The 26061-nt window shown below is 44.2% G+C and overlaps 1 protein-coding gene across 1 annotated transcript; it reads right to left on the reverse strand.

The window, feature by feature from the left end:
* Positions 1–2328: 2328 nt before the first annotated feature.
* Positions 2329–24083, reverse strand: Noct (nocturnin). Its single transcript, XM_027394928.2, has 3 exons — positions 23524–24083; positions 5981–6250; positions 2329–4311 (listed from the first exon to the last, which is right to left on the reverse strand). Exons 1-3 carry the CDS (start codon positions 23702–23704, stop codon positions 3476–3478), a joined length of 1287 nt encoding a protein of 428 aa, XP_027250729.1. The 5' UTR covers positions 23705–24083; the 3' UTR covers positions 2329–3475.
* Between the last annotated feature and the right edge of the window lie 1978 nt (positions 24084–26061).

The following is a 26061-nucleotide window of genomic DNA, read 5'->3' on the forward strand; positions in this document are numbered from 1 at the left end:
TCTTCCAGAGTCTCCAGCCTTTGCACTGTGATGAACAAACAGCTTGTGTTTAATCCTTAGATCCACTCCAGTAGCAGTTCTAGCCTTCAGTGACCACTTCTCTCCACATCACCAAGAGACATCTACAGAATCCCCTTGGCTGGACCCTTTGTTACAGAGGATCTCACCTCAGCAGACATCCTTGTCTGATTCAGGAAGGAGCTGCCTCCTGTTCATAAGCATCGCTTTCCACTCACACATCCTTGGTCCAAACAACAGCTGTCATTCAGAATTTCTCCATTTCTTTTAAGATTTATTTACTTATTATGTATAGTGTTCTTCCTGCCGGCCAGAAGAGGACACCAGATCTCATTATAGAAGGTTGTGAGCCACCATGTGGTTGCTAGGAATTGAACTCCGGTCTTCTGGAAGAGCAGCCAGTGCTCTTAACCTCTGAGCCTTCTGAGATCTGGTGCCCTCTTCTGGTGTGCAGGCATATATGGAGGCAGAATGTTGTATTCACAATAAACAAAACAAAGGAAAAAAAAAAAATCAAAACCTGACTCCTCTGCAGAAGCAGCAAATGCTCTTAAACCTGTGAGCTTTCTGTCTAGCCCCTTACTTCAACCTCCTCTTGCCCATCTCATCTTGTGCCTTAGTTTGCTTCTCAAAGCCATTTTGGTTTTCCATGACATGCTTGGCTTATTCTCAGCCTAAATGTTTTTGGATTTCCAACAGAGGTTGGAAGGAGTTAGTGTCTGATGTACAAGCAGATGTTTAAAGGGATTTCATTATAACAGCTGTTCTTTAGATAGCTGCCATGTTATTTCTACCACATCTTGGTCTAGATTTTGAGTCTAAATCTTAGATCATTTTAATTGCCCATCACAGTTCTTCCTGAGTGCTGGATTAAATTCTGTTCCCTTTAGTGCTAATAGGCTATAACACCTACCAGGGGTCTGTAGGCTGTCTCAGATGCCGTGTCACTCCATTCTTATGTAGTTATTTTCTACTTCTATTGATGGTATCTTGTATGTCTTACCTCTGATAAGGTCTATGTGGTTTAGGGTTTCAGAAAACTCATCATCCTTTTTCCCCAGCCTCTGGAAGATTTCAGGAAGCTAGAGTTGAGGTCAGCCTGGGCTAAAACTGGGCCAAAAAGCCAAAATAAGGAAAATGTGAATTTCATTACACCATTTGTGTTACTGCTTTAAATTCAATGGCATCTTACTTGAAATGCCCACCTACCCAAGCCCATTTCTTTGCTAGTGTCCCAACTATTCCAGGCACACATTTTCTCACTATGCTATTCTATCCATGGCATCTCCTCCACCTATTTTCTTATTTATTGGGCTGGAATTAAGAAACATCAAAACAAAAATCCCCTGAAGTAGGCTTGAACCACCTTAGTCAGGTGGAGAAAGGTCTCCTTGAGTGAGGCCAAGGACTGGAAAATTCTGAGGCAGGTTGCGAAGAGTAACTAGAAAGAACAAGTGTTCTTAGTCAGGAAGATGAAGTAACTTCATTGGGACAAAGAGACCTGCAAACTTCTCACCTTCGGCTACACTGGAAGTACCAAGCCAGCCTGGGCAAAAAGCAAGATCGTCTCAAGAAAGGTGGTGTTAAGGGAAGGAGGATAAAGCAAATAGGCCAAAGACAGTAAGGGGTAGGGCACAAGGACATTACTAGTGGCTGAGCCTCTGACAGTGCAAATCTCTGTTGAACAACTACTTACTTTGGCTTTTGAAACAGGGTTTCCATATCCTAGGCTGGCCTTGCACTTGCTTTATAGTTGAGAATGACCTCCTACCTCTACTTTCCCAGGGCACAACCATGTCCTGCTGGCTAGTTGGTTGGTTGTCTTTCCTGGTGCTGGGGATCATCCTGGAGCCTTATCTGAGTTACCCTCCAGCTCCTAAACTGCTTTAAACTTCAGTTATACCAAGTGCTCTATGGTTGTGACTTGACTGTGTCCCATAACCAACGCCTATCACATTCTATAGGAACTTCAGAGACCATGAATTCGGGCCTTGTAGTAAAGTGCTGTTGGCCCTTGGTGAGTATCAGTGTGTTTACATCAAGCCTCCAAACATCTGAAGCACTCTAGGAGACTAACCTGACCACTATATCATTTATGGACCTGGAGGTAGAATGCAGGAGTAAGCCATGTGGAGGACTCCATCCTTTTACTAAGATACCCAGAAGCTTGAATGTGTAGCTACTTCTGTTAAGTGTCAAAATGAAAATTCAGTGTGGAAATGGATACTGTTTGAACCACAAGATCCAAATTGACTTCCTTTTGGACTGAAAAAAGAAAAAAAACAAAAACAAAACCCAAGACTAAAAGCACTCTGTTATAAGTCTATTTATTAATCTTAAATAATATTTAGAACTCATACAATAAAACATTTACCATTTTACCACCAGTGGGTTATTTTTGTTTTTACTTTTTTTGAACAGGCTTCAGCAATTCGAAGAGAACTCTAGGTTATCATTTCCACTCTTAAATTCTCTGAGAAATTTTGAACCCAGTCATCTGGCTGTCTTTGGGATTTTTCTGAGAATGGGTCTTCATATACAGGCTAAGCTGGCCTCCAACACACAGATTTTGATCACACCTGGCTGCTCAATAGGATTTCTGGAGTCCTCATCTCAGAAGGAATTTTTACTACTATTCTTAGCCACTGTTCCTAAAGCTACTTGTAAAAAGCACATTCCAAAAGAAGTCATGGAGTAATCATCACATGTACAACAAAAAAGTACAAATATTTAACAATGACTAAATAGCGAAAACTATTTAGTTGAAAACGAACTGGAATTTCTTCAGGAAACACAACAGATAAGTTGGAGGCATAGCAAACAGCAGCGATTATCTGTGAATAATGTACTTATTAAAGTCACAAATGCCTCAGAGCTATAAAATATAGTTCCTTAATGTACATTCTGTTAGATCACCAAATAAAAACAATTTGAAATTTTAAGGAAATTATGCCTATTCCTGCCAGGTGCTAAGTTACCTAAAATGCTATATAATCCATTTAATTTTACATGAAGATATAAAAAATAAATATTGCCATGCATTTCTTGCTGACATTTAAAAATCCCACAAATAAATAACTTGAAATGTTGTCTAGAAAACTTCCTATATCATACTTTATTTCTGAGGGGCTTACAAACTGAGTTTTATAGCACCCTCAACTTAAAAACACAAAAAAACAAAAACAACTTCCAAGTAAGTCTAATTTAATGCCCTTAAATGAGAATGGAGAATGGTATGGAAAATCAACAATACAAGCCCAAAGTGGAGTGCAAGTACCCTTTTTGCTGCAGGTTTTAATTGGAAAGGTTTGTGAACAAATTCTTTTCCAAGGCATGCTGGAAAATGATGGAGAGTGAAGTGGCAGAAACTGGGTGTCCTTTTTCAGGCAACTTCTTATCATACTTCAGTTTCCCAAAACATCCCTGGTTAAGACTCTCATGATTAAAATGACAGTGTTTATAAAAGTTCATTAGGCTCCTCATTAAAGCTGAAGTCACACACCAGTGACAGGTGGTCTGAAGGATAATGAAAGGACGGGAGCCGGTTGGGCCCAATCTGTTCTTCAGTGAGCAGATCCAGAGCAGATGTGACACTCAGAGCATGTCTGGAGTACCAGATGTAATCCAGGGTGTGGCGACACTCCCCTGAGGTCCGGATCTTCCAGGTCGTGTACGGAGGCTCCGACTGTCCATCAGGACTCAGCAGCTTGTAGGCGCTATTGAGATTGAGGCTGGAGGAAGCAAAGTGTTTGTAGACCTCTTCAGTTGGCTCTGCGTTGAAGTCCCCACAGACAATCAAGGGAATCTTGGCTTCCTGTGTGATGTCCTGCAGGTTCTGAAGAAGGTCGCAGCCCTGAGCTGATCGAAACCGCTCCCAGCCAGTGCGGGCTTTTAAGTGGGTAACAGCAACGCAGAATTGTCGGCCGGATTCCTTGCACTCCAGGGTCTGTGCGATGGCAACCTGATTGGTTTTTAGGGTCATGGCTGTCAGCCTAATATTGGTGCTGCTGATGAGCTTGAAACGGTTTTGGAGAAAAAACAAAGCACAGCCATCTGGTCCATTGTTGTGTTCAACATCGAGACACGGGGACCAGGGCTTGGGAAAAAATGTGCCTTGGTAGCCCAGTCTACTGAGGAGTGGTTGGAAGGTGTCAAAATAGTGGTCCACTTCTTGGAGGCACAATATATCTGGTTGGTAGGCCAAGATTTCCTCCAGAATAAGGCATTTTCTTTCTTCCCACTTGAGTGCTTCAACAGGGCACTGCACAAAGTTGTCTTTGCCTTCTCCAAGAGCTGAAAAGAAAAGCCAAGCATCTGTCAATTACCACAGAATCATGACCTCAAAGAAAATGGGAAGCCTGATGTGGTGATGCAGTACTGGGAAGGCAGATCTCCATGAGTTTGAGGCCACTGTGGGCTATGTTACTGAGTACCAGCCCAGCTTAGGCTGCATACTAAGCCCCTGTCTCATAAATGAACAAACAAAGCTCACGGATGGGAGGTCCATGCTGTGTTAACCTACCCAGACAAAATAACCTCATACTATGTGCTGAAGCAAGCAGCAGGTTTTTTTTTTTTTTCCCCAATATATACTAAAACTATTTCATATAACTATATTCTAGGATTGAGACCTTTGCCTTTTAAGTTTAGAGAAACCTTGTAGTCCTGGGGATAGAAAAGTGTGTCAATTTAAATAACATTAGTTTTAACACTGATGATAATAAAGCCATGTGAACGGATAAAAATAGATACTATTCAGAATGAATGAGACAAATGAATATCTTTTTCTCCTTATGAACGAGCACCAGGGAAATAGACTCAAAGATGGGGGTGGGCACGTTTGTACAGGTGCCAGGGCAGGTAAGGGTGGAAGGGGGTGGGTATAAACAACATACATGGCATATATAGGAAATTGTCAAAGAACAAATAAAAATACTTCTAACAAGATTGGTAAGTCAGAGATACATAAACATGAAATGCCGTTTCTTTTTAAAAGTAGTTTTTTTTTTTTAAGATTTATTTATTTATTATGTATACAGTGTTCTGTCTGCATGTATGCCTGCAGGCCAGAAGAGAGCATCAGATCTCATTACAGATGGTTGCTGGGAACTGAGCTCAGGACCTCAACCTCTGGAAGAGCAGCCAGTGCTCTTAACCGCTGAGCCATCTCTCCAGCCCTTAAAAGTAGTTTAAAAAAATGAATAAATTTTTTATAATGTTTAACTATGTGTACGGATAACAGGAATATGTACATAAGTGCAGGTGCCTGCAGAGGCCAGAGGTGTTAGGTCTCCTGGAACCACCTGGTGTGGGTACTGGGAATCAAACTCAGGAACTCTGGACAAGCAGTACCTGCTCTTAACCACTGACCTATCCCTTCACTCCCAAAGACAGCTGCCTTTCCTTACAACTTCAACTACACATAAAGGTATTAACACGTGAGAATGATTGAGAAATGTAGTTCATAATTCAGCAGGTGTAGTAAAAGGGGCCTTTCCTGCCACCAATAATTTTAAGTAACTAAGTGCTAGGAGTTGGCCAAGCAGTGTCTGGTTTTACTGTTTTGAGACAAGGCCTCACTCCATAGCTCAAGTTGGCCTCAAACTCTGGCAGTCATAATGCTCCTGCAGCCTTGAGTGCAGGATTATAAGTCCCAGTGGGCCGCCAAGGCCAGCCAAGGCTAGTCTCAACCTGCTCCACACATATCCACACCACCCACTCAGTTCGTTCCCTGCCAGTGCTGTCACAGAGCTGTGGCTCAAGCTGCTGGCAACAGAAGGTCTAAGGTTATCCCACTGCGGAAAGACACCTCTATCCTTCCCATAGGAGTCCACGAGGGAGGTCTGTTATCCCACGGAGCTGCTGAAAGACACCTCTCTCTGTCCTCCCCATAGCACACAGGCGCACTGGGGTGCGCAGGAACAGTAAGGAAGCCACAGCAGACTAAACGGCTCAGGCATACCTTGGGCAAGGATGTTCCACTGCATGACTCTAATGGGAGGGTGGCTACTGGGGCAATCTCTTCTTAGGTCCACAAAATCCCTCTGGTATCGGGGTGGCCGAGTATGTAGAACAGCTCTGCATTCCTCGAGAAGCTCCTTAGGATCGATGGGTTCCAGATGTTCTGGGTCAGCTGACACCAAATACTCCGGGTGCTGAGCGGCTGCACTGTTGTTGAGTGTCTTGGTGAGAGCACTGTAGAGCCTACTCGTGCCGTTTCCCATGGAACTCACTGTGGGCAAGAAGCAAGACCCACAGCCAGCTGTCAGCATTCACTGTAAATAATGGAGTTTCTAGCCTCCCACTTCCATCAGGACAGGTAATTTAAGTTCTGTGTTAACCAATCTCTTCACAAAACTAGATAGTTCATCTAACCTCAACAACCTCTTCGAGTTGCCTTTGTATACCCACCCAGTCTTAAACAAGCATTGCTTAACAAAATACTCATTCTTCTTCCATTTTTTTTATTTTTCTCTTTTGAGAAAGGGTTTCTCTGTAGCTTTGGAGGCTGTCCTGGAACTTGCTCTGTAGCCCAGGCTGGCCTCAACTCAGGGATCCACCTGCCTCTACCTCTCAAGTGCTGGGATTAAAGTCGTGCACAAACACACCTGGCCCCAAGTATTTTTCTTTGAGAATGATTTTGAAGGGTGAGTGTTTGATGTTTGAACAGGTCCCCCAGGTTTCGGATGTGTCCATCAGGGCTATAGTCTCTTGGAGAAGCCTGTGATCAGCATTGAACATACTCTCTTCAAAAAACACAGGGCATACATAGTCTGGGGAGTGCTGGAGATGCCTGAGCCCTGCTAAGTTAGTTTCCTAAGAGCTTTCTTTTCCTGACAGGCTACATTTCTTAGACCCCTAACAGAACAGGCGCAGGAAGCAGCAGTGCCTGAAAGAAGGGAATGCTTACCAGTGCTTAGGTTTCCAATTTGTGGTGTGGTGTGGTATGGTATGTGTGGTGTAGTGTGGTGAGTGGTGTGGTATGGTGTAGTTTAGTGCAGTGTGCGTGTGACTGAATGTGAATTGTCCCCAGGAGGCTCATTGTTTGAACACTTGGTTCCCAGCTGGTGATGCTGTTTGGGAAGGTGGGCTTGGGGGTTCCCTAGCCTGGACCCACTTTCCATTCTGTTTCTTGTGTGTGGATATAATGATGAACCAGTTTCCAGCTCCTGACGTACATACTTTCTTTCCTTGCTCTCTGTGTCATGATAGCCTCTGTCCCTCTGGAACTATAGGCCAAAATAAACCCTTTCTTAAATTGCTTTCATCTGGGTATCCACATAAATGGGGGTGGAGTGCATTTGGAGGCTGGTGGCCATCAAATGACTTGAGTTTCATCTCTTTCTACCTTAGCTTTTGAGACAGGCTGGTCAGGGGGTGGCTAGGATTATGGACAGAGTCATGCTTGACTCTGGGTACCAGGGTTCCTCATGTTTATGGGGTAGGCGGTTTATTATCTCAGCCACCTCTCCAGTCCCCTAACTTCATTTTTGACAGATTGTGACTCATATAAAAATAGATCTTTAAACAATTACCATTAGAAGTGGTTCATTTTCTTGAGGCAGCTAAAGACCCTGGGTTTCTTTACTATATTCCACATCTTGTCCTCTCAATTTTGATTTTAGTTGAGCATGAACCAGTATGTGCAAGTACCCGAGGAGGCCAGAAGGGGGCACTGGACTCCCTTGGAACTTAAGTTACAGTGTGACTTGTGAGCTGCCTGATGCAGGAGCTGTGAACTGAACTTGGGTCCTCTGTAACGTTATGTGCTCTTATCTGCTAAGCCAGTGCTTCTCTTGGATCTTGACAGGGTCCCCTATCAGATCTTTACATTACCATTCATAACAGTAGTGAAATCACAGTTGCAACAATGAAAATAATGTTATGTTTGGGGGTCACCACAACATGAGGAACTGTATTAAAGGCTGCAGTTACACTTCTTAGGAAGGGTAAGAACCACAGTCAGAACTTGCTGTCTCTTTAGTGGTAAAGTTTTCTTTTATAAAATTCTGGCAGACTGATTAACAAGCAGCTGGTTCAAATTAGTTACAATGGCAGGTCACCACAAATGTCCCTGTGTATCAAGATCAATTAGTATTCAAGCACCACCCCCACAGGGTTACCCTGCATAGTCCAGGAACTCACTTTGGAGACCAGGCTGGCCTCTAACTCCTGGAGATCCTCTCTGTCTCCTGACTAAAACCTACCCAGTGTTTCAGTGCCTATTGTATACCAGACAACTCTAGCCTCCTGCAGACACACCAGCGAACAGACCCAAATTCTAGCTTTCAAGCAGTATGTTTTGTATTGGGAAGACAAAGAACCATAGTTTGTATTCGGTGAAAAGTGCTATGGAGAAAAGCAGGGCAAGTTGAGATATGGGTTGTGGGTGACAGGGAAATTGCTTATCTGTCTGTGATGGTCAGGATGACTCTTCAATGGATGTAAGTGGTAAGAAAAAAAGCCCAACTGGGATCTACTGAAGGAGTCTGGATAGAGGGAGAGCATGTATGAAAGCTGAGCAGTTTATGCAGAAGGGTTATTAGTGTGGTAGCCAGAGTGAGCGGAGGTGAGCTTAGTAGAGTAGTGGAGGCCCTTTTTCTGAGTCAAGAAGTTCCTGGAGAATTCTGAGTTGATTATTGGACTTATTCTTCCAAAATACCTCGCTGGCGGACCCTTTGGTTTTTTTGTTTGTTTTTAGTTTTTTTTTTTTTTTTTTTTTTTTTTTGAGACAGGGTTTCTTTGTGTAGTCTTGGTTGTCCTGGAACTAGCTCTGTAGACCAGGCTGGTCTTTAACTCAGAGATCTGCTTGCCTCTGTCTCCTCAGTGCTGGGATTAAAACTGTGTGTCACCATATCCTAGAGTGGTAATTCTTTTAATCCCAGCACTCAGAAGGAGCAGAGACAGACAGACTTCTGGGTTTACTAGTTTGGTGTATGCAGTTATTTCCAGACTAGCCAGGGTTACACAGTGAGGCTCTGTCTCAAAAACAAACAGCAGCAACAACAGAAAGCCCCACTACATTGTAGGGCAATATGGGCAGATAGAAGAGAAACAGAGGGAAAAGAAAGCTCTGCGGTGCAGGCATGCAATTCCAGTTACTTGGGAGGTTGAGGCAGGATTCAGAGTTCTAGGTTTGCCTTGCTACAAAGTGAGTTAGTTTCAGATCAGTTAGTTTGGTTAACTTGGTGTGAGCCTGTCTCATGATAACTAAAAAGGTTCAGCTGCAGAGGTGGCCCGGCATGGGATAGTAGGGAAAAGAAAGTTCGGATTGTTTGGACTAGGTAGCTCAGAGGTAGAGTGTCTGTCATGTGCAAGGAAGGCCCTGTCCTCCATCACCAGCACTGGGAGGTGGGGGAAAGTTCCTGAATGCACTGGGCTGGGGTGGGGAGCAGCTTGTGAAAGCTAAAACTCTACAAAGGCAGATGCAGGGGAGGAGAAAACCAAGGAGGAAATGATCCATAAGACGGTTAATGTAGGGCCATCGCCCAGTGCTACTGACAACTGAAGCAAGATGAAAGGAGAGCAGATCTGGACTAAGCAGCCCGTCAAACTTCAGTGACAACAGAAATTTCTTATTTTTGGTGGCAGTGTGAGGGGAGGAGGGAAAGACAAGAGAAGTTATTTTGAGAAAAAATTGCCTAAAAAGGAGAGAAACGTACCAGTAGCACAGGCATTTTGTTTTTGAGATAGAATGTTTGAGAATGGGGTGACAGAGTAAATACTAAAGAAGTGTATTATTTCTGGCTTCCGGTACAACAGCTCGAGGAAGCTTATAAACTCCACTCTTCTGTCCTCTAAGACACTAAAATTTTTGATGATGTATGAAAAAGTTATTCTGATGCTCAACAAGGACAAAGACCATATAATAAACTATGCATTTATTCATGAAAGCTACTTAGGTTCAGGCGAGGAAAGTGGTAGATATTCCTGCAAAGGGCAGTAAAGCTAATTAAATAAGTCCCAAAGATCTCCTGAGCAAATTGGAAGCACAGAGGGGGTGGGTGGGGTGGGGGATGGGGGAGTGGGGTTAAGAGAAAGAGAAGAGGGAGAAGAAAAGGGGAAGACATGAAGGAGCAGAAAGATTGAGTCCATAGAGGAGAGCAAGAAAAGAGATACTTTAATAGGAGCTATTATAGGTTTAAAGAGAATTCTGGCACTAGGGAAATGTCCAGAGATCTACAAGGTTGACCCCAACTAACAATCTAAGCAATAGTGGAGAGGCACTTTAAATGCCCTTCCCCAATAATGAGATTGATGTCTACCTTATATTCCATCCTAGAGCCTTCATCCAGTAGCTGATGGAAGCAGAGGCAGACTAAACACTGAGCTGAACTCTGGAATGTGATGTGCAAAGGGGTCAAGACCACGCTGGGGAAACCCACAGCTAAACACTGAGCTGAACTCTGGAATGTGATGTGCAAAGGGGTCAAGACCACGCTGGGGAAACCCACAGAAATAGCTGACCTGAACAAGGTCATGGACCCCAGAGCTGGGAAATCAGCATATGAGGGAACCAGGCCCCCTGCACATGGGTGTCAGTGAGGAGGCCTGGGCAGTCTATGGCCCCTGGTAATGAAACAGCATTTATACCTAGTGCACGAATGGACACTGGGAGTCCATTCCCCATGGAGGGATACTCTCTCAGCCTAGACACACTGGGAAGGGCCTAGGCCCTAACCCAAATGATGTGACAGACTTTGATGATCCCCCATAGAAGGCCTCACCCTTTCTATGGAGCAGAAGAGGGATGGCCTGGGGGCTGGTGGGGGGCATGGGAGGATGGGAAGGAGAGGGAACTGGGATTGATATATAAAATAAGATTGTTTCTAATTTAAATAAAATAAATAAAAATAGAAAAAAATTAATTAAGTCCCAACACATAACTAACTCAGCCTGATGCCTTCATTATAATTGTATTATTTCTATGTGTAGCTGACTATTCTGAAAAACAGCTTGGTGGGATATATATGTTTACTATAGAGCCAGGAGTTCACACCTCTAGGTATTTACTTAATTAAAACTAGCATTCATTTGAAAATTCTGCTAGCGACCATGACATCCTTCCGTGTGTGTGAACAGTTGAACAACTGTAGAATGCCCATTAAGTAAAACATTAGGTAGAAAGAACATGAGCGGACTCCTAGAGCAATGAATCTTACATGCATTCTATCCTCTAAGGGAAAGCAGCCAGGTCCTTCCTACAAGTTAGACTGTAGATTCCCTAGGGAACCACAGCAAAGGAGAGGTGTGGTGGCTGCTAGGGGCAGCACAGGGACTCCTAGGAGAAGGAGAAGAACGGTTCTGTGAAGTAGGAGAATGCATACATGGCTGTGCTGTGAACGAGAATGGCTCCCAATGCCTCTTATGTTCCAATACTAGGTTCCAGTCGGTGGAACTGGAAGTATGGCCTTGTTGGGGGTGGGGCTTTGAAGTTAAAAAACAAACACGTTTCCAGTGTACCCTGTCTGCCTCTTGCTTGGGTTTTGACTTCTCAGCTGTTCTGCCACCATGTGTTTGTTCAATGACCATGAATTCCAGCCCTTTGAAACTGTAAACCCAGTCAAACACCTTTTTTCTTTTAAGTTGCTGTGGTCATGGTGTTTTATCATAGCAAAAGAAAAGGACCCAATATGTCAAAATCCACAGGAGCAGCCATAAAGAATGAATTTGATACACATACATTTAAGTATTAACTGGAGGTTGGAGCCGTCAGGAGTACTTCAAAAGAGGAATTTGACTACTAAGCAGTATAGAAAAAATGAAGTTGTGATCTACATCTTTGGAAAATGATGTTTCAACAGCAAAGTACAGGGGTTAAAAAAACAGGAAAGCAGCCACACACTATGCTCTACTTGGTAAAAGTGCTTTCTCACAGGGCAATACTAATGACCACTAGTGGGTGAAAGCAGGAGTGTCCCTGGTGGAAGACACTAGGTAAAGGAAGAGAGATGGAGAGGGAATGCTGAGACAGGGGGTGGGGAGGTGGGTGGCTGGCTCAAACATGCGACAGCTGTGAGAATTCATGCTTACCTTCCTATGATGTACATGTCTAGATACGGATGTTAATACTGTGTGTGTGTGTGTGTGTGTGGCTGTGTATACAAACATGCACTCCTAAGTGCTAAGAAAATGACATGTATCATTCTGGCACCCATATCTTGGTGTCTAATGTTAGTCTCAAAATCTAACCAACCTGGTGTGTGTGGTATGTAGTGTTGGAGAGATGGCTCTTCAGTTAAGATTGTTTATTGCTCTTGGAAAGGACCTGGGTTCAGTTCCCAGTGCCCATATGGTGGCTCACAACCATGATTCCAGTTCCAGGGGATCTGACACTTTCTGCTGACCTCCATGGGCACCAGACATGCATGAGGTGCACATGCAACATACAGGCAAAACAGACATACACAGAGAATAAAATAAATCAATAAATCAATCATACATATGAATATATATATATATATATATATATATATATATATTCAAGTAAGCAAGGCTGGGAAGAAGGTTCAGTACCAGTACCCATACCAGGTAGGCAGCATACTACTGTTTCTCATTCCAAATGATCTGACGCCATCTTCTGGCCTTCTGGGCATGGCACACAGGTGGCACACAGTCATATAGACATACACATAAAAAACAAACAAACAAACAAAAAACCTAAAAATAAACAAGAAAGTAAAACAAAGGCCTGAGCCATGTCTGCTGGCACAGATCTGTAACCACAATTACTGTGGAAGCTGAGGCAGGGGGACAGTGAGTTCTTTATCTGCATAGACTACAAAGTAAGTTCAAGGCCAGCCTAGGCAATGTAATAAGATCCTATCTCAATAAAATCAATCAATCAATCAATCAATCAAAGCTAAGAATGCAGTTCAGTAGTAGAGTACTTATCTAGCAAAGCCCTGGGTTCAATGCCCCAGCACAACAAAAAGAACAACTCATAGCTGGGTGTTGGTGGCACACGCCTTTAATCCCAGCACTCGGGAGGCAGAGGAAGGCTGATCTCTATGAGTTCGAGGCCAGCTGGTCTCCAGAGAGAGTGCCAGGATAGGCTCCAAAGCTACACAGAGAAACCCTGTCTTGAAAAACTAAAAAACAACTCAGCCAAGAGGCAAAGTATTACACTATGGCCCAAACCTGCCTAGAACTAGTCTCCCAATGCTGCTGTTACAGGTATAAGCTAAAAAAATTATACTCCTAAGAAAAGGGCACATGAAAAGTCTTGTAAGCCAGACAGAGTTCTTTTTTGTTTGTTTCTTTTGTTTTTCAAGACAGGGTTTCTCTGTGTAACAGCTCTGACAGTTCTGAATCTTGCTCTGTAGACCAGATTGGCCTCAAACTCAGAGATCTGCATGTACCACCACCGCCCGGCTAGACAGAGTTCTTCTGTATAGCACTCAAAAGCATGAGACATAAAAGAGACTAATAGGGCCAAGTACCTATGGACAGCATGTTGTTTGATGCAAATTTAAAATGGTATAGCTATTTTGAAATAGTTTGTTAAAGATTTTAAAAAGTGAAAAGCAGGTTAGCACAATAATTTTACTTCCAAGCATGTATTCAAGAGAAATGAAAACTCACCTACCCTACAAGATTAAAACTGTATCTCAAAGTTCACCATCTGAATACAGAGTAAGCAGGCTGTTATGTAACAGAGACCATTCTATTTATTGGTTGAGGTTGAAACTATTAGGCCAGTGCTCTACCACTGAGCTACACCCCAAGGAATGTGAAGGGCTGGCATGCAGGTAGATGGCATTGCTTATTTGTTTTTTGAGACAGGATTTCTCTGTGTAGCTTTGAAGCCTGTCCTGGAACTAGCTCTGTAGATAAGGCTGGCCTCAAACTCAGAGGTCCACCTGCCTCTACTTCCAGAGTGCTGGGTGTGCCACCACCCCTAGCTATTGCTTTTCTTTAATTGAAAAGCATACTCTGCAATTTCTCCTTCTGATTAAAAATACTTTTAGCAGCCATGTGCCAACTATTGTTGGAATTATGACAGTAAAAAATGAACAACAGGGAAATCTGACAGTTGCACCTCAGCTCTGAAGTTGGCTTACCATGAAAAGAAAATGCCAGTTTTTATTTTAGTCATAAGTTAGCACAATGGAGAACCAGCCTAACTTAAAGAGCCCGTTGCCAGGAGAGTAACCCAACAGCACTACTCCTTGCAATAAATAAGCATCTAAACACATCACACCTTAAAGCAGTACATCCCTAGCCCTATACATTAACATAACTGAACAACTACCTAGAATCATACTAATGACTCCCCAGCCTGGCTCACTATCACTGAGAGCTTCAAAAATATATCCTGTTGTCAGCCCTTGCACTTCTGATGTAAGTCATGCATGTGGACTAGGTTGGGGGACCATCTAAAACTCTTCCCAGTACTCTGCAAGCATGCACAAGCAGTTGAAGAAATCCTGCCCTTTCTCCTACTGAAGATGGGATTTCTCAATTATCTAGTGGTAACTGATTTTACAGACTGTTTTCTAACTGCTGTCTGCCAACAGGTAATTTAGTTGACATTACCATCTAACTACACTTTCCTCGATGCATCTTTGTAAGTTCAGGATGATCATGAAGATTAAAAAAAAAAAAAAAAAAAAAAAAAACCAACAACAACAACAACAAAAAACCCCACACAGATCTAAAGCCATTTTTGCAAAAACATTGCTGAAAATTGTCTTTACATTTTATTGATGTGGGGGAGGGGTGCAAGGTGGATGGAATTCAAGGCTGTCTTGATGCACCATCAATTATTCCTCAGAAGATGTGGCACTTGTAGCAGGGAACATTTAAGTTCAACCCAGTTTGTATTCCTGGATGAGTTCAAGACAGCTTGGCTGTCTCAGAAGAAACAAAGGTACTAAGAGAACCAAAGAATTTTGTTGTTTGAAATGGAGTCTTAGGGGCCTCTAGTAGCCCAGGCTGGCTTCAAACTTTTGAACAGAGTTTAGCCTCAAATTCCTAATATGCCTGCCTCCACCTCCAAGTGCTGGGATTAAGGACATGTACCATTCTATCCTGCTAAAGGAACTTAATAGTTTGTATCACTGGGCATGTTAGTAGGGACTTTGGTCCTAGCACTTGAGGCAGAGGTAAGACTGCTTCAAGGTCATGACCAACCTGGTCTATACTGTCCCAGAGCAGCCAGGGTTACAGAGCTAGGCCAGGTCAAACACTCCACCACTACATTAAACAAGAGAAAGCCATATCTAGCTTTATTTAGTCCTTTCTCTTCAGAGACAGAGACTGTATCCAGGACTTTGTATCTCTAGGCAAGTGTTTAACTGAGCTGTAACATCTGCTAGCTGTGTGGAACAAGATGGTGATTTAAAAAAAGACAGCTTTTCCTTTCTAATTAGATCTTTGGAGGCAATCTCACTAGTTGAGACCCAAACTGACTGGTCCTACCTAGTTCCCAAGCAGTCCTAAAAGCAAATCACCTCACCATGCTCTAGTTACCCAGTTACTATTCTTCGTGCCCAACTGTCCAGTTAGTGGATAATGTTTCTCAGTTTGAGCTGAGTATCTCCAGCATGACCCAACTAAAAAAGAAAAGACTAAAAGGTAAAGAATAAGCAAATACCAGGATTGTCTTAGGTATACACCTAGGAGGATTTGAAAGCTGATCAATCTTGGCCCAGGGAAACGTGGAACAGTGAAGTATATAACACAACACTATAAATGACAAGTACCAGCAGCCCAATGCTGCCATCTGCTGGCCATGAGCCCAACTACCTCAAAGTTAAGACAGCAAATTTGGCAGCTAATTTTCTCATTAGGCTTATTAGGGTCGGTTCCAGAATAAATGTGGCCACTTTCAGGGCAAGTGGGTTAAAGTTCACGCAAAATATCCTCCAGGGGCACTGGCTATGCTGCATATTTAATATATTTTAAGGAATCCAATATTCAAGCACCCATGTCTAGGTCTATGCCCACACATTACTGACTTTGCTGTTTGTTATGTAAGACAGGGATTTTCTGTGTAGTCCTGGATGTCCTGGAACTCAAGTTAGTAGATCAGGCTGGCCTTGAACTCAGAGATCTGACTGCCTCTGCCTCCCAAATGATGGGATTAAAGGGGTGCCCCACCACTAACTGGCTGCTACCAGATTTTTTAAACGTTAGATGTCCTTGGATAGTTGAACCATTTTTCCTCTCACAACCCAAGTGCTAAGATTAGCAGAGTGTACCACCATGTAAGACAGGGACAGTACACAGCATGGTGCTTTAGAAAATGTTGGCAGGGCTGGTGGTGTATGGTGGTGGGGCATTTACCCAGTACAATAAAATAAAAAATTAAGTTTTAATAATAATAATAGAGTGGTATGTGTGTGAGGGAGTGGTGAATTGTTTGCATAGTATGAGGAAGACCCAGAGTTCAATCTCTAGCATTATGCTTATTAAATAAATCAACTATAGCTCTGTAAGACTGTGAATAGAGGTACCTAGCACATCTGAATGACTGTCTTAACGTTAGCAATTCTCCAGTGCTTAATGAAACACACTTTGGGGCTTAAAGAGCAAGCTGTTAGGAGTGCCAGTTACTTCTGTGTTCCCATTACTCTTCCTAGCAATCTTGTAAATCACCATTCCAGATGTGGATACTGATGTCACTGCAGTTTGGGCCCTGGAGCAAGTTACCTGCTGCACCTTGGACTGTGAGTGTCAGCATTTCCAACAGTGCTTGCTGGCTCCTGCTGGGAGCAGCCAGGCATACAAATCAGCCCATATTTTGTGCCAGGAGTCATCAGAGGTCAAGTTTCACCTTCTCCATCTATCGACGTCACTGCCATTAAGGCACACACACTGTTACAGCACAAAGTGTACAAAGCAGTGCCATGACCTGAGTGGCATTTCCAGATATCCAGTGAAGGTCATAACTCTCAATCTAGTATGTCTAAAAATACACGCACCTAGACACAGTGTCACAGCAGGCAGAAAGTCAGAGAGTAGATGAGAAAGCCAAAGCATGTTCCAGAAAAGGTTGAGTGAGCCATATTTCCAGTCATGACAGCCTTATTAGAAAATATCTCTAAAGAAATCCTTTTACATATACTTGTACATTCTCTGGTGACATCCCCTCCCTAACATTAATACTTTGAAGAATGCTTTGAAGAATGAACTGCTTTGACAGCTTTGAAAACCCAAAGGGAGATTCTGATGATAGCACAGAGTTCTCTACACCAGGATCCACAGAATATGGCCCAAATCTGCTGCTGTCCTGGCATTGTGCTGCTGCTAGTAATCTATGAAATCACTTCTACAGTTAAAAGTAGTTGAGAAAAATAATGTACATGTGAAAAGAGTGTAAAATTCAAATTTCAGTGTCCATAGTCTATATATTACATACTGTCTGTGAAACCTCACATACTCCAACTGTAAGGGTTAGTTAGACATGGGCAGAGAAGACTAAAACATTTACCAGGTGGCTCTTCACAGAAAGTTTGCCAACTTTTGCTTTAACTTTTATTAAAATGAAACTGTAGCTGGGAATGGTTACTCATACTTTTCATCTTAGTACTAGGGAGGCAGATGCAGGTGGAGCTCTATGAGTTCAAGGTTGGGCTGTCCATTCCAGGTCCAATAGTACTACACAGTGCGACCTTTCTATCGGTCTCTTCACCTGCTTCACTCCCCACCCCAGAGTTTACACAGTTGGCATAAAATCAGCCAAGTTTTCTGCCACTTAAGAAACAAGGAAAAACAACTTCATACAAGAATTTCCAAAGCCTCCTGGGAGTGGCAGCACATGATTGTAATCACTTGGGAGGTTAAGCTAAGATGGCAAGAGGTTCAAACCCAATCTTTAGTACACATTGAGTGGGAAGCCAGACTAAGCTACACAAGTGAATTCCACCGGGCTATTCAATGAGATATGTCACAAACAATAAAGCACAACTCAAGTAAAATGCTACATTATTTTTTAAAATGGAAGCTCATTATCTGGCACACCATAAATAAGTCACTGGGCCTAGTAGTTCTAGATAAGGTAGCAATACAAACACATATATCTACATTACAAAAAACGTAGGGCTGGAGAGAGATCTCTGTGGTTAAGAGTGCTTACTGCTCTTGCAGAGGACCTGGGTCTGGTTCTTAGCACAGTGTGACTCACAAGCACTTGTAATTCCAGCTCCAGCAGATGATACCCTCTTCTGACTTTGAAGGGTACCAGGCACCCATGTGTTACACATACACATTATTCAACCAAACCATTCATGCATATGAATAAATCTAAAAAAATTAAAGTGAATCAATGTCAGAGAACCAGAAGTTATGCCATCAATAAGCTAAATTCCTTGCACCTGTATCAGGAGGCTTACAACCTCCTGTAACTCCAGCTCCATGTGATCCAATACATTCTTTTTTTCTTTCTTGGTTTTTCAAGACAGGGTTTCTCTGTGGCTTTTGGAAGCTGTCCTGGAACTAGCTCTGCCTGCCTCTGCCTCCAGAAGGCTGGGATTAAAGGCATGCACCACCAACGCCCGGCTGATCTAATACATTCTTATGACCTCCTCAGGAACCTACACACGTGCACAGACACACACACATAAGCAAACAAACAATATATTTAAAATAGAAATTTTAAACAGCTGTACTAATTTTAGCTACAGCTCTAAGGAAAAGTGGGTGATATATCTTAGGCCTTGTAAGCATGCCTGTCCTCAAAGTGAAGCAGACCAATCAGGAGCAATCTATGAACACACATCCAAGGCATATTTATTTAGACCTTTCCCCTTTGATTTTTGTTGCCACTGTTGTTTTTGAGACAGGACCTCATTATGCAGACTAGGCAGGCTTCAAACTTGACATCCTCTGGTCTCAGCCTCTTGAGGGCAGGCACCACAAGCTTGTACCATCCTGCTTACTTTTCAAGGGTATTTCTGAGCAGGGAAATTAAGGGTTATGATGGCCAACACAGAAGGCAGCTTCAGTACCTCTGGCATAGAGCATGGTCTCCACTGGCTTCCTCATTCTATAGAGAGGCCTAACTGCCACTTTCCAGATGCCCTTCCCACTTAGAGCCACCAACTGGCAATTTAGCTCAATGGCAGTGTCCCCCTAGCATGCAAAAGGTATAGGATTCAGTACCCAGCACTGGATTTAGAGAGTTGTAGGAAAGCCAGATAAAAAGGGAGACACAGGAAAACTGAGAAACAATGCTCGAGGACTAAGGGACTTCCTAGAAACATCACTGTAAACACCTGTTGCTGGTTCTGAGGACTGAATGAAGGGCTGTACCAATGAGTTACATTCTCTGACTTTAGTGTATTGTATACTTTGGAGACAGGCTCTTATGCCTCTCAGGCCGGCCTTGAACTTGCTATAGAGCGGGAATGAACACTCTGATACTCCTTTCATGACTTCTCATATTACTCAAATTCTCAAGGTGACTTTAAACTTTCTTTTTGCACAAACCCTATCATTTCATACCAATCTCGAATTTTTGAAGGTATAAGAAATATATCAATAAGAATTGTAGGCAGGCTTCTAAAGCCCTTACTGAAGCAAGTCTTCTTATACACCCCACAAGGTCATGCCAGACAGAACACCACCAAATGTTCAGGTTCAACTTACAGCTATCAAAAGTTCAGAAAACCTGAGTGGGCCCTGACATTTTTTGACACCGGAAAAAGAAAAAGGTTTACAGAGACATTTGTATTCTTCATCTTTCTTTTCCCCTGAGCACTCTTGTCTAATCTCTGTCATGCTGGGCTCATGCTAAGAGTGTTCTATTCAAGGCCATGTAGTCTTCTTCCTTCCACAGGAAGACCCTATTATAGAACACAACAACTCTAAGGGCCTGGGATGTAGCTCAGTGTCTCAGAATCGTTTACCATGTGTTAAGGGAATCCCCTAGGTCAATCCTCAGCACAGGAAAACCCAAAGACACATAGGACAAAATAAATCCAGAACACCCTAGCTAACCGAATGGCTTTACCACAGGGCTAAACGCTCAAGTTCTAAGTATTTCCTAAAGTATGATGACCACTATTTAAAAGGCTATGGAAGCCCTGTAAGTTCTGAGAGTCAGAGGTAGGTGACCCCTAACATGTGGCTCAGTTTCCCTTCTTCCTGCTCCTCCCAATACACCAGGGCAACGGCCTTACTTCTCCTTCTTTCAGAATGCTCTTCATGGCGCCTCAAACTTCTAAGTAGCAGCTGGGGCTGAAGATAAGGCTCAGCAGTTAAGAGTACTTGCGCTCTTCCCCAGGGCCTACAGAGCGGCTTACTCCAATTCCAAGGAAGCCAATGTCGTCTTCTCACCTCCTCAGGCACCAGACATGTACATGGTGCACAGACATAAATGCAAGCAAAATACCCCTAAACATAAAATAAAATGGGGGAGGAGCTTTGGAAAGGCGGGGTAAAGCTCATAAAATATTCCCAAGCCCATAGAAGCACCAGCGATATTTGCTGGATAGAATTCAAGTTTGTCTTGAGGAAACCAAACCTGTAACTGTGCATTTTCATGAAGGTGTTCTCCCTGTTCCACTACTATCCCCTCTTCAGTGTACACTCTTCTTCGGCTCCTTCAAAGTTTTGGCCCAACAACTCCGGCCACAAAGATTGTTCTCAATTCCTGCTGTAGTTAGCATGGGGAACAGTAGGTACACTGTTCAACAAAGTTTGTGGATATATGTGTTAAATCTTTTCTGGATGACATCTGTCAGTAAGATACAGCAACCAAAGTTAAAGGATTTGCAAATGTTCATGCGAGGAGGAGGGATCTGGAGAATAGCATTTCCAAGCCCACAGACTACTCTGCAGCACAGTAACTGCAGGATGCTGTCTTTGCTTTGGAGAGGAAAGCAACATGGCTAGTAAGATCACTCCCCAAGGTTCCCTTTTAAGCCCATACAATACAGTATGTGAGAACTGGAAGAGACTGTGCTCATCCAATTGCAAGATCAAGTTAGAGTATGAATGTATAGCTGGAGTTACTACTGCTCCTCATTAAGAGATAGAGTAGCTTTCAGTTCCTTCAGGGCCTTTTGAACAAGTCTGGGGTGTTTAGGGACAATCTGCTTGCTTGGCATAGTGGTCCATGCTTGTAATCCTTGCATTTTGTAGGTAAGGGAAGAATAATCAGGAGTTTGTTGTTATCTATAGCCACATAACAAAGTTTAAGATCAGCCTGGGCAACATCAGACCCTTTCTCTAAAAGAAAAAAGAATCTGCTTAACAAGAGCAAAGGTCTAGGTCTAACCCTAAGAGAGAAAAGGGAAGGTGGAGGGGTTAGAGACAGCTCAGTAGCCAGAGTCCTGCTGCTCTTCCAGGGTCCCTAACTTCAGTCCCAGGATCCAATGCCCTCTTCTGGTCTCCTCAGGTACTACCACACATGTAGCATAAAAAACACACAAAGATTAATTCTTAGAAATCAAATGTTGTTTCTAAGATATTTAGGAAAATACTGTCCACTCTGCAAAGTGTTTCTTCTTTCACTCTTTAAAAAAGTTTCTTTCCTTTTTGCTGCCTTTCTTCAATTAAATGCTTCATATTCAACCCTTTCAACCCTAACCATATTTTCAAAGTCCAGCTCAAGCACCAGCCACCTTCTGAGTCCTGAAAGTATCAAGAACTGTCATTACTGTGCCAGGAACTTTGGCCCTACCCTTCTGACACTACAAATTTAACCATGAAAATAAAAGGTGTTTCACTTAATGAAACAAACCTTTGTGAAAACCCTATCCCTTAAGGATCTCACTTCAGGACACACAGTACTGGAACTCATTACCAGCAGCCCAGTCTGGCCTTGAATTCAAGAACTGCTCCTAGACAAGCAGCACCATTAGTCCCAACGCATGGATGCAGACCTCCTTGACAGTAAAGGCTACACTGAGACCCTGTCTCCAAAACAAGCAGAAAGGAGTCACCACATCTGCTTCTGTTTAATCTCACCTGTTTGAAAAACAAAAGATGGGCGTTGGTGGGGAACACCTTTAATCCCAGCACTTGAGAGCCAGTGGCAGGTGGATATCTATGAGTTTGAGGCCAACCTGGTCTACAAGAGCTAGTTCTAGGATAGTTTCCAAAGTCACAGAGAAACGCTGTCTCAAAAAACCAAAATAAATAAACGAATAAATTTATATTTGCGTAGGCACATGTGGTTGCCAGAGGACACCCTGAAGGAGTTAGTAGTCCTCTTCTTCCATCACGTGGATCCCTGGAACTGAACTTAGGTCTTCAGGTTTGGTAACAAGCATCTTCACCATTTGAGCCATCTCCTGGGGCCCCAATCTCACCTCTTCATGGAAAGAAAGCTCTTCTGAACAGCCTAAAGCTTAGAATCTCTAATGTTATGTCTTCTATATTAAAGCACCTGTGCTGAGTGATACACTGTACTGACTGTATCCGGGTGGGAGGGCACTCCAAATCTTGATCCTCCTGCTTTAGCCAGAGTGCTGGGATTACAGGTATATGCCACCACACCCATTTAAACACCTTAATTAAAAAAAAAATTCGAAGTCTAAATGTCTGCCAATAAGGTGTTGATGATGGCTTAAGGTTTTGGCTTCAATCAAGTGGGCAGTGGTGGAGGCCCTCCTTTGATCCCAGTACTAGGGAGGCAGAGGCAGGCAGACCTCTGTAAATTACAACCCAGCCTTGTCTACAATTCAGTTAAAGGACAGCTAGAGCCAGATGGAGAACCTGTCTTGAAAAACAAACAAGAAAGCCTCAATGAACCTATACTTTCTGGTGTGCAATCTGTCCTTTAACTAATCCAAAACTCGACCAAAATGTACCCTAGTAAATAAGGATGGTCATACAAATATGTTGGAGGCAATAACCTAATTTGAGGTAACAACCAAATTACACTTTCTAGAAAAGTATTATGAAGTAGTTGCTAGGTTTGAAAAAGATATTACATAGAATAGTTGCTTTGATCTGAGCGAGAAACTATTCATTTAAAAGCCATACTTAATTTGTATGTAGTTTGTGATGGTCGAAATCTGCCCTTAGGTAGAAAGAGGACACTCAAAACTGAGGGGTGATGTATAGGATTGACTCCTGGGGAAAGGTTGATTTACAAGTGCTTCACCCAGGAATTTAAGAGTCGGAGTGGAAGCCCCCCCGCCCCCCGCCAAAAAACAAAACAAAAAACCCCCATCAAAAACGTTGGAGAGCCAACACGTGCTAGTACTGACGCGGCTTGAGGAAGATTCAGAGCCCGTAGGCCCTGCAAACCCACGGTCAAGTGTCATTTTTTTACATTTTCCCCCCTCATAAAGATGTCCCTAAGCAGTCTGGGCAACCGAAACGTAACCGCTCTGCATCCGGGGGTAAAACGAAGCAAAACGTGTGACCATCTGGGGGAGGGGAGAGGGTCCCTGTGGCCTCCCGGGATTAGGTAGATCAGATACAAATACCGAACCCGGCACCCTGAGCGGCGTAGCGCTTCCTCCCCGACGCGACGCCGCAGCCAGGCGCGGGGACCGGCACCCGCGGCCGGCTGCCCATTCATTCCGCGCTGGCTCCCACTCTTACCTGTTCCGGGACGCGATCTCCCGGCGCCCGAGGCCGCCGCCTGCAGTCGCGGGGACGCGGGCCGGGGTCTGAGCACCGGCGGGGCGAGCGGGCGACGCGGACCAGGCGCGAGGGAGCGGCGCAGGCCGGGGGCGTCCCTGAGCAGCAGGGCCGAGCAGAGCCGCCGCGGGCTCTGATACATGCCGGGCGCCGCCGCCTCCGCCGCGCTGATGAGCCGGGCCGAGCGGAACGGGGATGGGGTGGGGGTGGGCGCTGGATCGGTGCGCTGAGGCGCTGCTTCCTCCTCGTCCCTCGGTGAGGACCGGGCGAGAGGAGCCGTGAACACAGCAGACGCGGCGGCGGCAGCTCACTGAGGCGCGCGGGCGGAGAGCCGCGGGGCAACCGGCGAGCGGCGGCGGGGCGGGCGCTACCACGCGGCGGTCGCGGGGAGATCCGAGCGCACGACCTGGACGCAGCCAGGTGGGGACGGCGTCTGCCGGGGATGGGCTCGCTGGACCCAGAGAGAGATAGAGAGAGAGACAGCGGCTCGGTCACAAGGTCGAGAATGTGCGAAGGCGGAGGTCACAGGAACTCGTTAGAGAGGCGTTCCGTGAGCCGGAGGCCCTCCCTCTCGCTGGCGGCAATGGGAGCGTCCACAGGCTGGGAATCCCGGGTTGGTTCCAGGGCGTAGTGTGTGCGAGCGCGTGTTCGGTGAGAACGTCTGGCCAAGGTGGTCTACTCCACGCCCCAAAGCAGTAATGGAAATTAGTCACCGTAAAGCGCAGGCTACTTTGGTGGCGGCTGCAAGAGTTTTCAGTTTCTCAGGCACCAGATGCAGAAACTGGCAGCAGGCGTTAGGGCGTCAGCCCACGAGACTGCCAGAAATGTCTGTTAGAATTGATGTGTTTGAGATAGATGAGCCATGATGGGAGGAGGTCTAGGATTCACACCTGGGGAAACAGCTCTTTCGTCATGGGGAATGGAGGCTAGGAAATCAGGAAGAAACTGCTTGGGTTGGTGTGTGGCGAAGACAGATTAGACCAAATGGGTGTTAACCGAATTTAGAGGGGGGTCACAACCGGTGCCCCAAGCCAAGGTGGGCCACCCAGTCAATAAACCACTGAAAAAAGTGGAAAGCAATGTGTGGTGGTGCAAGCCATTAATCCCAGCACTCTGAAGGCAGAGACAGGAGGATCTCCCGTGTGGTCTGTTTAGAGAGTTCCAGGTCGGCTAGAGCCCTCAGTGAAGTCCTGTCTCAAAAACCAAACACAAAATACAAACGAACAAAAACCAGTAAAAAACAGAAAAAGGAGATTGACTTTACGTGGCCACACTGGGAAGAGGGCCAAAGAGATAGTTAACTGTAGTGAGTCTTTTTCTGTCCCACAAGCCAGTTCCCAAATAACAACACGGATACTTATTAATTATGAAAGTTTTGCTTTAGCTCAGGCTTGTCCCACTAGCTCCGATAACCTGAATTAATCCATATCTATTTTTAATTAATCTACATTCTACCATGTTGCTTTAACCTCTCCAATTTTATACCCCCCTCTTCCTCTCAATATCTGGTTGCCGACTTTGTCTTTCTTTTTCCCAGAGTCCTCTTTGTCCCTGGAAGTGCCGCCTATCCTCTTCCTGACTAGCTATTGACCATTCAGTTCGTTATTAAACCAAGCACAGTGTACAAATATTCTACAACACTTAACCTTTCCATAAGTGGCTCTCTGGGGTCCTGGAGTGAGATTAAAGTTTAAATAGAGGACCACTGATATGCTCATCTAAGCAGTCCAAGTCTTCAATCTCATCCTGTAAGGTGGTCTGGCTAGATAGAACTGTGTGAAATCTCTTTCTGGGAGACAAATTCCTCAAATTGAGACCTTTCCCTTTTCCCATCAGGAGTGTTTTGGTTTGGTTTTTCGAGACAGGGTTTCTCTGTATTGTTTTGGAACTGGTCCTGGAACACGGTCTCTGTAGACCACGCTGGTCTTGAACTCACAGAGATCTTCCTACCTCTGCCTCCCGAGTGGAGTGCTGGGATTAAAGACGTGTGCCACCAACGCCCAGCCCATCAGGAGTTTCCCTGCAGGAAATTTCCATTTCTTTGGGAGTCCATTTGAATAGTCTAAGAGTCAGATACACACACACACACACACACACACACACACACACACACACACACACACACACGCGCGTGCGCGCGCTCTAGAGCCTCTTTAGAATACCTGTATTTCTATCAGGTCTGTTGAATGGGTGCTAGGATACTGTCAGAGCTGTGTTTGAATTGGATACCATGTGTTACAGGAAAAGGCAGGCAAGGGCTGGGATGTTTCTCAGTGTTAGAGCACTTGCATAGCAAGTGAGGGACCCTGGGTGCACTTTCCGGTACCTAAGAGAAAGTGGGAAGGGGAGGGAGGAGGGAGAATAGAAGGAACTCTTAACTTCAAAAGAGTGACTTGAAGAAACATCTCAGGTAGATTGTGTAAAGAATGACTAACTAGGAATGAAAAGGAAACCTTGGAAGAGTATCACAAAGGATTCAAAATGTTTTCCAGACCTGGA

This window comes from Cricetulus griseus (assembly GCF_003668045.3).
Source record: "Cricetulus griseus strain 17A/GY chromosome 1 unlocalized genomic scaffold, alternate assembly CriGri-PICRH-1.0 chr1_0, whole genome shotgun sequence".
NCBI lineage: Eukaryota > Metazoa > Chordata > Mammalia > Rodentia > Cricetidae > Cricetulus > Cricetulus griseus.